This window comes from Megalops cyprinoides, chromosome 13, assembly GCF_013368585.1.
Source record: "Megalops cyprinoides isolate fMegCyp1 chromosome 13, fMegCyp1.pri, whole genome shotgun sequence".
In the NCBI taxonomy this organism is placed as follows: Eukaryota; Metazoa; Chordata; class Actinopteri; order Elopiformes; family Megalopidae; genus Megalops; species Megalops cyprinoides.
Window position 1 is genome coordinate 1,555,001 of NC_050595.1, and position 12,500 is coordinate 1,567,500.

The following is a 12,500-nucleotide window of genomic DNA, read 5'->3' on the forward strand; positions in this document are numbered from 1 at the left end:
ACATTATCAGCTGCAACAGTATGCAGCGTCCCGCCACCCTGAGGCAGGCTCGGCGTGAAACAGAGCCGGGACGGGTTTAGCGGGGAGCCCTGTGGACGGATCTCCAATGCGACTGGCATGGCAGTCAATCGCCCGTAAATTTTGTGGCGGATCAGACTCAGCTTGGATGGAGGTGCAGCAGGAGAAACTGCAGTTCCAAAGCTCTCCATATTTGCATTCTGGGTTGCGCACATAGTGAAGGAAGTAAACCCCCCCAACCTCCCCGCCCGCCCTCAATTATACAGCCTGTGAACATCCTCCCTATGCAGAGCTGCGCAGACAGGTGTCCCTACTGCGCATGCGTAAATCTCATTATCTCTGCCCCCTGTCAGAAAGCACCACTCCAGTGTATCAGGTTATTGCCATTCATCTGACCCGCACACAGCACCCCCCCCCCAGCCAAGTGCCCCCCCTCACCGTTGCCTCCTCAGTGGCCAGACTGCCAGCGTTACCTGACAGGTCCAGGTGACGCAGGGAGCTGGAGAAGGACTCGTTCAGGGAGAAGGCCTGGGCCAGACTGCAGATGCCTGGGAGAGAGAGACGGGGGGGGGGGGGGAGACAGAGAGAGAGAGAGAGAGAGAGAGACAGAGAGACAGAGACAGAGAGAGAGACACAGAGAGAGAGAGACAGAGAGAGAGAGACACAGAGAGAGACAGAGAGAGAGAGACAGAGAGACAGAGACAGAGAGAGAGACACAGAGAGAGAGAGAGAGAGAGAGAGAGAGAGAGAGAGACAGCAAGGCAATGGACCAGTGAGGAATTTACCACCAGAGTACAGAGTAAACACAAGGACCAGCAAATGTGAAAGAAGCACATTCACAGAAACGGACACATTCACAGAAACAGACACAGCCACAGAAACGGACACATCCACAGAAACGGACACATCCACAGAAACGGACACAGCCACAGAAACGGACATGGGGAGGCTTGGAGAGCTTTGTTGAATAGGTGGAGTAGTAGTGTTCTTCAGGATAGGTAAAGGGCCATGTACCTAGTTTTGACTGGTGTAACTCAGGTGAAGCACCTGCTAACCTTGCTCTAGAATACTGCAGTATGGGTTACATCCACAGTCCTCCTGGCAAAGGAACAGAGCCCTGACATGAACAACCACACACACCTCACCTCTGACCTCTGGAAGAGAGGGAAGGAAAGCCCTGACATGAACAACCACACACACACCTCACCTCTAACCTCTGGAAGAGAGGGAAGGAAAGCCCTGACATGAACAACCACACACACACCTCACCTCTGACCTCTGGAAGAGAGGGAAGGAGAGACTCCACCTGACATGAACAACCACACACACACCTCACCTCTGACCTCTGGAAGAGAGGGAAGGAGAGACTCCACCTGACATGAACAACCACACACACACCTCACCTCTGACCTCTGGAAGAGAGGGAAGGAGAGACTCCACCTGACATGAACAACCACACACACACCTCACCTCTGATCTCTGGAAGAGAGGGAAGGAGAGACTCCACCTGAGAGGGAGAGAGAGAATGAAGTCTTACCTCTAGGAGAGAGGGATATTTTGGAGAGGGAGAGCTGACTGAGCCCACTGGGCAGTTTCTCTAGCTGCTGGCTGAGAGCAATGACACCTGGGGACACACAACACAGTGAGCACAGGTGACAGGTATCAGACTTCCACATTCACTGCACTTCTGAACAGAATGTGGCCTTTCTGTTAAGCACAAAGCCTTCTGGGATATGCCCATGGAGAGGGAGAACATGGTGGCTGGCATACCCAAAACACGGGATGTCTCTGCCGTTCAAGTCTGACTTATGAATAAAAAACTACAAATTTTTTCCACACTTGAGGACACTAGAGGCAAAAACAGTGTCTGTAGATTCCAAGCTGAGGGAGCCATAGCAGATCCTGAAAGATATCACTGATTTTATCTCTGCATGTTTCAGTATGCAGACTAATAACAAAAATCAAATAATTTTCATTGTAGCATGCGCGTACACACACACACACACACACACACACACACACGCACACAGGCATCCCACCTTTATCCTCGATCTGATTGGCTGAGAGGTTGATGGTGTGGAGGACAGAGCAGGTGTGGTCTCGGAGGGCACACGCCATCCTCACAGCAAAGTCTCTGCAGGGACAGACACGCCATCACCAGGGAAACAAACACTGTCACAACACGTCTGTCCCACCTGCTGTACAGGTGCGTACCTTGAGCTCATGAACACAAGGATCAGAGAGTTATGAACACTTTGAAAGGAACATTAGGACAGGTGTCTCAGGTGTGCTGAGGTGGAGCACTCACGCTTTGAGCCCACTGCCTTCCAGACACACCTCCTCCAGTTTGGGGGACCGGTTAACCATGTAGAGCACCTGCTCCTGCACCTCCGGGCTCTGCACAGACAGACAGACGGACAGATATTTACACACACACACACCCTCCCCCACAAACACACGCATACACATGCATGTGCACGCACACACATACACGCACACACACACAGATTGCATCGTATCACCTCTATGACACAGAAACAATTAAATATAGGAGTCACTTTAGCTTTCTGATTACATCTACAGTTTACACAGAGTTTCTGACACAGTATTAAATCAGCAGCAGGATTTTATGCAATTACACTCAGACATCTCAATCAGGGCAAGAGACGCAATTTATGATTTGGCACAGAGCCCACGGCAACTTCTCAGCCAACACCACAGGCAGTGCCTCTGATAGCCGACAGTGTAATCACAGTAAAGTGGCACTACTGCCCTGATCTGGAGTCAGTTTCTCTGATGGCCAGCCAAGTAAAACAGTGTAATTACAGCAAAGTCACACTGTACCTCTGATCTGGAGTCAGTTCCTCTGACGGCCAGCCCAGTAAAACACACTGGAGCACTAATCTGGCTCTGGGGCAGCGGGGGTGTCTGGTGGATCCCCGTCCTCTCAGATTCACGCCTCTTGATGCCTCTGACTGTTTGGAGGGTGGAGCTGGGACTGCCAAACTCCACCCTGGAACCTGGCTGCAGAGCCAGGTATAGCCCTCCTGCCACTGCTGAATGCCATGAGTACACGGTGTCTGTCTGGACTCTCTCTCCCTCTCTGAACAATCCCCCTGAGTAAAACCACCTGCAGCAGCAGCAGTTGCCCTGAGACACCGCCTCACTCTGTGTGAACGTGAGAACCATCTCTCTGATGAACTGAGGACATTGGGAAGGAGTGGTCAAACCATCAGAGGAGTTTTCTGCTAAACTTTTATAACTCCTCTGGCCTGCCCCACCCCCACTGTCTGCACACACACACACACACACACACACACACACGCACACGCACACACAAACACACACGTACACACAAACACGCACACGCGCACACACACACACACACACACACACACACACACACACACACACGCACACGCACACACACGCACAGACACGCACAGACACGCACACGCGCACGCACACGCGCACGCACACGCGCACGCACACACACACACACACACACACACAGCTTCATGACTTCTCTATCCTGCCCCACCCTCACTGTCGGTCCTCTGTGTGGAACGGCGCCCTCTGCTGTTCTTCTGTTGGAGGAACACTCACTTGTGCTTAAAAGGTACTGTTTGTGGATTACTCCATATGGACACTGAGCCCTCTAACACTCTGTAACCCCACAGGGATACAGGCCATGTAGATCCAAATATTGTAAAGCGTAATTCCAGATAAATTGTAATAATGAGAATATCATTATTTTGCTGTTTGCTGTATCCAGGGGACTGCCTACTCATACGGGCTCAGCGTCCTGCAGGCAGCCAGGAAAGAGTGTTCAGGTTCCCTGTCCCACTGTCCCCCTGATAGGAGGGGCAGAGGATTTAAGAAGCAGTGAGAGTGTCTCTGAGCTCCCCTACAACACTGCAGTAAGGTGAACACCCCTGAAGGGGGAGACACTGAGTCCTGCAGGCCACACTGTGAGAAACAGCAGAAGCTCATAGTAAACGGGAAGTGTGACAGAGGGGTTTCTGATGCTCACACGCAGCATGTCGTGTTACTTTGTGGAAGTGTGATCAGTGAACACAGTGCAGCGGTGTGTTTAATGTAACAGTGAAAATTAAAATACTTTACTTCACTGACCAGACCTGCTGGCATTTTCTGGGTTTTAGTCAGGGATTTTTTTAGCAGTGTGCTAATACATTCCAGAAAAGCATAGGTTAATAAATCACAGAGCAGTCTCTCTTTCTCTCAAACACACACACACACACACACACACACACACACACAAACACCTTCCTCTCCCTTGGTGAAGGTTATCTGTCTGACCTCAAGCACAGCCAGGTAATGGTCCACCTGAGTGGGAGGAGATTAGCTCCACTAATGGACCTGCACTTACAGTTTGGTCCTGTTTGCCTGTGTTATCAGACCCACATATGTGTGTCAGTGCTGATGTATGCAGTGTAAAAAACTACACGCCGTTTTCCAGGTTTGGCTAACAGCTCAGCTTACACTATGTATGGGGGAGCTTTGGCTCAGTGGGTCTCAGTGACAGCAGAAACACTGTTGACAGAGTTCTGACAGTTCTGACGCAGTTCTAATGCAGTTCTGACACAGTTCTGACAGTTCTGACGCAGTTATAATGCAGTTCTGACACAGTTCTAGTGCAGTTATGGTGCAGTTCTGACACAGTTCTAATGCAGTTCTGACGCAGTTATAATGCAGTTCTGACACGGTTCTAATGCAGTTCTGACACAGTTCTAATGCAGTTCTGACACAGTTCTAGTGCAGTTATGGTGCAGTTCTGACACAGTTCTAATGCAGTTCTGACACACTTCTAATGCAGTTCTGACACAGTTCTAATGCAGTTCTGACACACTTCTAATGCAGTTCTGACGCAGTTATAATGCAGTTCTAATGCAGTTCTAATGCAGTTATAATGCAGTTCTAATGCAGTTCTAATGCAGTTCTGACACGGTTCTAATGCAGTTCTGACACAGTTCTAATGCAGTTCTGACACAGTTCTAGTGCAGTTATGGTGCAGTTCTGACACAGTTCTAATGCAGTTCTGACACACTTCTAATGCAGTTCTGACACAGTTCTAATGCAGTTCTGACGCAGTTATAATGCAGTTCTGACACGGTTCTAATGCAGTTCTGACACAGTTCTAATGCAGTTCTGACACAGTTCTAGTGCAGTTATGGTGCAGTTCTGACACAGTTCTAATGCAGTTCTGACACACTTCTAATGCAGTTCTGACACAGTTCTAATGCAGTTCTGACGCAGTTATAATGCAGTTCTGACACGGTTCTAATGCAGTTCTGACACAGTTCTAGTGCAGTTATGGTGCAGTTCTGACACAGTTCTAATGCAGTTCTGACACACTTCTAATGCAGTTCTGACGCAGTTCTAATGCAGTTCTGACACAGTTCTAATGCAGTTCTGACGCAGTTATAATGCAGTTCTGACGCAGTTATAATGCAGTTCTGACACAGTTCTAGTGCAGTTATGGTGCAGTTCTGACACAGTTCTAATGCAGTTCTGACGCAGTTCTAATGCAGTTCTGACACAGTTCTAATGCAGTTCTGACGCAGTTATAATGCAGTTCTGACACAGTTCTAATGCAGTAATCTCAGTACATGTAGGACTCACTGCTGTACCTCTTACAGGACCATAAGCAGTTCATATTGATCATAACAACGGTGTGAGTTTTTTTCAGTAAATGACCAAATGACAGTACTGTCACTGTTTCGGGACGTACCACTCTGAAGTCCTTGCTGCTGATTTTAGTGAACCACTGGTTAAAGGACAGAGCAGCCACTGCCAGTGCCACATCTCTGAGGGAGGAAGAGGAGGAGAGGCCAATCACTGACTGACATGCTGATTATATCATCACCATCTGTCATTATGATGTCACTTCCGGAAGGAAGGAATCAGGGCCCGGGTGGCAATAACTGCAGATGATTAATGCATTAACAGGACAGCGCAGTGTGCCTCTGAATGTAAGAGACTATCCACCCAAAGTCAAGGGGTGAGTCTTACCCCAGGACAGCTGTGATGCTGATACCCATTTTTGCTTGATGAGTAAAGAGTGGAGTTTTCCACAAATCCAGAGCAGAGGCACACAGACTGACTCACCTGCTGTCCAGGTGGCTGAAGTCCAGCAGGTGAAATTCCCGGCAGCTCTGAATGTGGTAAATATTATCCACATCCTGAGAGAGTGAAAGAGATGGAGGGAGAGGGGGGGAGAGGGAGGGAGAGATGGAGAGGGGAGTGAGGGAGAGAGAAGGAGAGGAGGAGGCAGGGGAGTGAGGGAGAGAAAGAGGGAGGGAGAGAGAAGGAAGAGGGAAGGAGAGAATGAAAGCAGGATGGAGAAAGAGAGGGAGAGAAGGATCCATGAGGGGAGAGAAAATAGGTTACCCGGTAACACATAAATCACTGGTCTCTCGACCCTGCAGACAGGAAGCCTGCATAACAGGACCCCTCAGGCAGGCTCCCAGGGACAGAGGGCCAGAGCGATCTGTCACCATGACAGTGGTTCCCGTGGGAACACCCCCAGCCACCGCGCAGCACAGTGCTACCCACAACAGCACACTCAGCAGGACGTGATGTCATCACCGGGAGACACTACTGACCCACTGGATCTCCTCTCGGCAGGGGAACTCATTAAAGTCACACAGCGCTGCGTACGTCTCCGAGAAACCTCCTGCAGGAAACAAGACGAGGCAGGGGTCGGGCAGGGGTCGGGCAGGGGTTGGGCAGGGGTCAGAGCCTCTGCCTGAACATGTATCTCGTACACACGAATGTTTCATGTCATGCCATCCATTAAAGGATTGCCACAGTAGTACTGTATGAATGTTACACCAGCCCATGTGTGGAGGTGGAGAGTGAATTAAAACTGATCTGATTAAATATGACCTACCTGTCAGGACGATCAATCATTTGAAATAACAGCCTGTGAAAGGCAGTGTCCACAGTGTTCACTCACATAAACTACAATCGTGGTCCTGCAGTGCACTCTGGGTAATGGCTAGCGTAATACGAGCCACAGAGCACTGTGGCTGTACCATGCAGCATGTATCATGACATCCTTCAATACACTCACACACCAACGTTTTCCCCACAAGGGCCACCATGCAGCACGGTCCTACCGAAGCCCCCCCAGCGGTACAGATCCTAATAATCCCCCTCAACCCACAGCACCCATAGGATAGTGGCATGGTCCTACTGCACCCCTCTCTGCGCAGCGCGGTGGTACGGCCGGACTGCACCCCTCTCTGCGCAGCGCGGTGGTACGGCCGGACTGCACCCCTCTCTGCGCAGCGCGGTGGTACGGCCGGACTGCACCCCTCTCCCCGCAGCGCGGTGGTACGGCCGGACTGCACCCCTCTCCCCGCAGCGCGGTGGTACGGCCGGACTCACCGCAGGGCCCCTGGGTACCGTTGAGACGCTCCTCCACGCTGGCTGCCAGGTTCTGCAGCCGCTCCTGCAGGTCCGGCGGAATCTTCTTCAGCAGCTTCCTGCGTGCGCACAGGTGACCCGTTTCCACGGTAACAGACAGGGACAGAGGGACAGGGGGATTTTTGGGGGAAAACAGAGGAAGATGGGAAACAGAAGACACTACAGAGTGAGAAGTTTGTTTCTGAATTTATCTTTTTTGCATTTAGGTAGTTATAGGAAGCCACTGGACTACTGTGTAAAGTACTGAGCATCACACACTACACTATTCCTGTTAGAAATGTGCGCAGGTGTTCCTGCCTGAACACCACCCAGCACATGGAGGTGACTGTGCAACATTCACCCAGCTCTGAGAAAATTCCCTGGTGAACCCACAAGTGTGTGAGAGGTGTGTGGTGAGCCTTCCTGACACAAACGCAACGGACCGAGGGTGTTTCACCCGGCTATTTACTGCACTCTGACTGCATCATACACCGCAGCCGCCTCCAACCACTTCCTCCTCTCCCGCTCAGCGTCTATCTGTCAGCTCTTTCATAAACATCAGAGACATGTTTATGGCAAGCACACGCGATTTTGCTTATGGAAATATAACCCTGGAGTCAGCATGGCCACAAGCAGCCAATGATACAGGCACAGCTCCTCACCAGCCAATCAAAGCACAGCGTCTCTTTTTGGTTTTCACTCTTGGCTCAATAAAGTGCGCTTGGAATGTTTTAAAAAATCTGAAAAAATGGACGTGGGGAAGTCACCTTATAATTAGGCCTATGTTATACTGAGGTAAACAAGGTCAGGTCTGTGTCGATGAGGAAAGTCCTGCATAGACAATACTCCGTATTTGCATACGCAGTGATCACATGATCTGCTGTCGGGCCACGTGATTGGCCGCGTGGGAATAATTTGCATAGCACTGCAACCATAACAAACAGCGAGGTGCAGGAGGGGGGCGGAGGAGGCTGACGCCGGAACATTCTCACGTACCTCTCAGCTGCAGGATTAAAATAGCTCCGCCCCTCAACGCCACAGCAGCGAGGAGGGGCACGGGCCCACCAGTGCAGTCAGAGGAAATATTAATGAATATGATAATGATAATCACAGAGGTTGGGGAGGGTTTAGTCAGATGCCCCCCCCGCCCCTGCTGGCCCCGCCCGGGATACCCAGACTATTATGCGCTCGCTGACAGGAACACCTCACTGCATGTGTTAACCCACACGAGCTTCCAGGCCCTGACAATCAAACCACAGCAGCTATTTAAAGGGGAGCTAATCTGAGCGTGTGGGGGGGGGGGAGTCCCGCAGACAGATACCCTCTTGACTGGGGGGGCGGGGGGGAGTCGGGAACACTGGTGTGAACAAAACAGCGTCTGTCCTGACACCTCTGCGAGTCAGCCACACCAGCCCCACACGCCGCTGCTGGGGCAGGAAGTGATGTCACAGCCATGCAAGCAGCTGCTGATGTGTTAACCAAAAGGTGATCCTCAGAGCTGGACACTGGGGAAGCCTCATTCTACAATACCCCCACAAACTGCATTCTGGGTAGGATTCCATCCAGAGTCCACTCAACAGCTCCACTGCAAAGTATATCTACGTAATAACGACAGCAATAATAGTAAATAAAGCTAAAAATAAACACATGTAAATAATATCTAGATAAGGATCTATTTTGTCATTCATCGGCGTAGACCTCAGCAAAAACTACACTGATGGACTATGAGAGTGAGTACCGTCCTTGCAAACAGGTTGCGCTAACGTGTGCACATTTATGAGCATTCCGAGATGGGGACAATGCTTTGTGCTGTTTCTTTGGAGGGACGGGGGATTGAGGGGGGGCTGGACGGATTGGGGAGGGGCCACTCACCCTGGGGAGGAATCGGGAAAGATCTTCTTGAGAGAAGCAGTCACATGGCTGACCACAGCCTCCAGGTCCTCCACAGACATCAGGCTGAGAGAGTAACTCTGTCTGTCCGTCTCAATCACCACCTGCCACACAGAGACACACACATACAAACACAGAACATTACATTACATTACTGGCATCTAGCAGACGCTCCTATCCAGAGTGACTTACATAGGCAACAATTTTTACATGTTATCAGTTTATACAGCTGGATGTTACTGGGTTAAGCGCGATGCCCAAGGGTACATCAGCAGTGCCCCAGCAGGGAATCAAACCTGCAACCTTTCAGTTATGAGCCCTGCTCCTTACCACTATACTAAATTGCCCTATCACAGACATACACACACAGACACACATACACACACACACACAGATACCCACAAAGACGCACACATACATAAACACAAACGCATACACAGATAAACAGACACAGATACACATACACAGACACACACATATGCAGATAGAGATGCATAAAAACACACACAAAAACCCAAACACAGAGAGGAGGAAGAAGGAGAGTCACAGAGACAGAGTGAGAAAGAGAGAGACAGAAGGACAGACAGAAGGACAGACAGAAAACTTCCGTCAGCACTAATACCTGTTAACACCGCAGCCTCAGGAAAGCACAGCAAAGCCACGCAAAGCGGACAGAATTCCTTCACTCACCGGGACTAAAGCACAGAGCCGGCTGCTGGGCCCTGAGAAGACAACCGGCTGCAGCAGACTGCCTCACCCCAGCGAAAGCTCACAATTTCACCAACTCACCAAACTCACCGAGCGCAGCCTGGCCTTAGAGCCCGGCCGTCACAGACACACCCACCCAGAGAGGACAGGCTGCACTCACACGGCCTTGGAGCGGAAAAAGAGGTCTGCTTTCCTTATATTACACAGCTTTGTCCAAAATATCATAATTTGACAGTGTCTCTCATCACCTGAGGGATATTTTTATTATTATTATTATTATTATTATTATTATTAACTAATTTATTTTTGTATAGACACATTCGTGTTAAATTGTACATTTTACAGTTCAAAAATATACTGTTGATGTGTATGTGCCCATGAGACTGATATGAGGGAGACAGACAGAATGAGAGACAGGAAGACAGACAGATTCAGCTCAGGCAGTTTCCAGAAGAGAGGAGTTTCCCCTCACTCAATAACATCGAGAGCTACTACTTCCTGTCCTAATCTCCACACCACGTAGCACCAACACTGCAACACCTCCTCCTCACGCCTGCCAGCGTATGTCAGGCTCGTCCATTTATTTTTCACACCCTATAATAACCTTTCGCCCAGCAGAAAGCAAGCTGACGCCAAACCAGCAGACCATCACTGTCAGCCCACTCCTTCCTGGGGTTCCACTCCAGTCTCTCCCTCCATGGAAAGCTAATGACTCACTCTATCGTCAGGTTCCCTGACTGAAAGGACAGACAAGCGCCTCATACCTCACCCTCACCCCAACGCAAACGGGTGACCAGCCGGCACTGTCTGACTCAGCTGTGAAAAGAGTAGCACATGGTAAAAAAAAAAAAGAAGCCACAATGACCAGAAACACATCTCAGAGCTCACTTCCACCCTCCCTGTGGGGTGTCAAAGCTGCCCTCCCTGTTGGTGAATACAGTGATGCTAGTGCAATGTTATTGGTTGATATGTTGTGATGCGTTACAGATGGGCAGGACTGTTGCATCGTAGTTAGGAGCAGGACTCGTAACTGAAAGGTTGCTGGTTTGATTCCCTGCTGGGGCACTGCTGCTGTAGCCTTGGGCAAGGTACTTAGCTGAGCTGCCTCTGTAAATATCCAGCTGTATAAATGGATAAAATTGTAACCCGTCGCTCTGAATAAAAGCATCTGCTAAATGACAATAATGTATTGTAATGAGCTAAACGATAAAGTGGTGCGTTAAGGGCAGAAGATGGAAGATGTTGTAGAACAATGATTCCCATGTGAAAATTCCTCAAAGATGCAGCTAGCTTTGGCTTCCAGAAACAGAAGGGCCTCCCTGCTCTTCATGGACGGGTCCGACACTCTCTGGGGCGTCAGGACTGAATAAAACGCTCTCCTGTTTCAGCCAGCACACACTCGTACAGTGTCCAGACTGCCTTTACTCTGACTGCCCAGAGCTCAAAGATCAGGATCTTCATCTTAGCCAGCTCCCGTCACATTTCCAACACGCCTCTCTGACCAATCACAATACTCATTCACAACCATCTACCCAATCAGCACACTCACAGCTCTCATCAAACAGAGCTGTCTGACCAACCACAGCAGATCTCACACACAGTGGTCTGATCCAATCCTGTCATTGTGACTTATCTCAAACAGAGCTCAGAGCTGCTGGAACATCAAAGGAACCGCAAGAGCTGCATAAACTTCACCGTCGCACTACTCAAAACTCCTCTCATTTCAGACCCCCTTGTGTGCGCACACACACACACACACACACACACACACACACACGCACGCAAACTGCCACAGCCAGCTTCCTTGTTAGACCACACAGACACTGCCATTGTGATCATTGATGCAAACACTTTTAGTTGTTATTTAATTGAAAGCAAAACAGATTCAAAACAGAATAAAGAAATGAGACCATAACATGAGAAGGATTCACGTGAACTAAACTAAATCTAAAACTAAATCACAAAGCTGTTGGGGAGACAGAAAGTGAGACCAACCTCACTTTCAGAAACTTCCTGTGAATTTTGTGGCCTTCCGTTACGATCACACAAAATGTTCCCTTGAATCCCATTGGTTATTCAGCACAACTCTTGATGATTATGATGATCGTGATTGTGACTCTGCCCTTAGAGACCCTGCCCTATCTCAGCGTCAGACTGTTCTGGGGTCAGTCTCACTCTCACTGACCAGAAGGCAGCTGCATCTTCACTCAGACTCAGCTCTGGTCCTGGAGGGTCACAATCCAGCAGGTTTTCCAGCTGTTTTTTAATCACTACTACAGTAAAGATTCTAACATGTCAGAGACAATGACAGGATAAGGTTTGAGCTCCCAGCTGGAACAAAATCTACAGAGAACCTGCACCCGGGCAGAGAAATTATGCTCTACACAAAATGAATCAGTGACAACAGCCTAAAGTCAACTCCCCGGTGTGAACTCGCTGTGAGGGTAGATTTA

General features: G+C 49.6%; 1 protein-coding gene across 1 annotated transcript in view; it reads right to left on the reverse strand.

Annotated features, from left to right (window-relative positions):
• Positions 1 to 12,500, reverse strand: part of carmil2 (capping protein regulator and myosin 1 linker 2) — a 47,365-nt gene that overhangs the window by 30,266 nt on the left and 4,599 nt on the right. The window contains exons 5-13 of the mRNA XM_036544593.1: positions 9,322 to 9,443; positions 7,432 to 7,529; positions 6,645 to 6,715; positions 6,148 to 6,221; positions 5,771 to 5,846; positions 2,327 to 2,415; positions 2,058 to 2,152; positions 1,556 to 1,642; positions 457 to 566 (exon numbers count right to left, since the gene is read on the reverse strand). Coding sequence (XP_036400486.1) covers positions 457 to 566; positions 1,556 to 1,642; positions 2,058 to 2,152; positions 2,327 to 2,415; positions 5,771 to 5,846; positions 6,148 to 6,221; positions 6,645 to 6,715; positions 7,432 to 7,529; positions 9,322 to 9,443 — 822 coding nt within the window. The remainder of the gene's footprint in view (positions 1 to 456; positions 567 to 1,555; positions 1,643 to 2,057; positions 2,153 to 2,326; positions 2,416 to 5,770; positions 5,847 to 6,147; positions 6,222 to 6,644; positions 6,716 to 7,431; positions 7,530 to 9,321; positions 9,444 to 12,500) is intronic.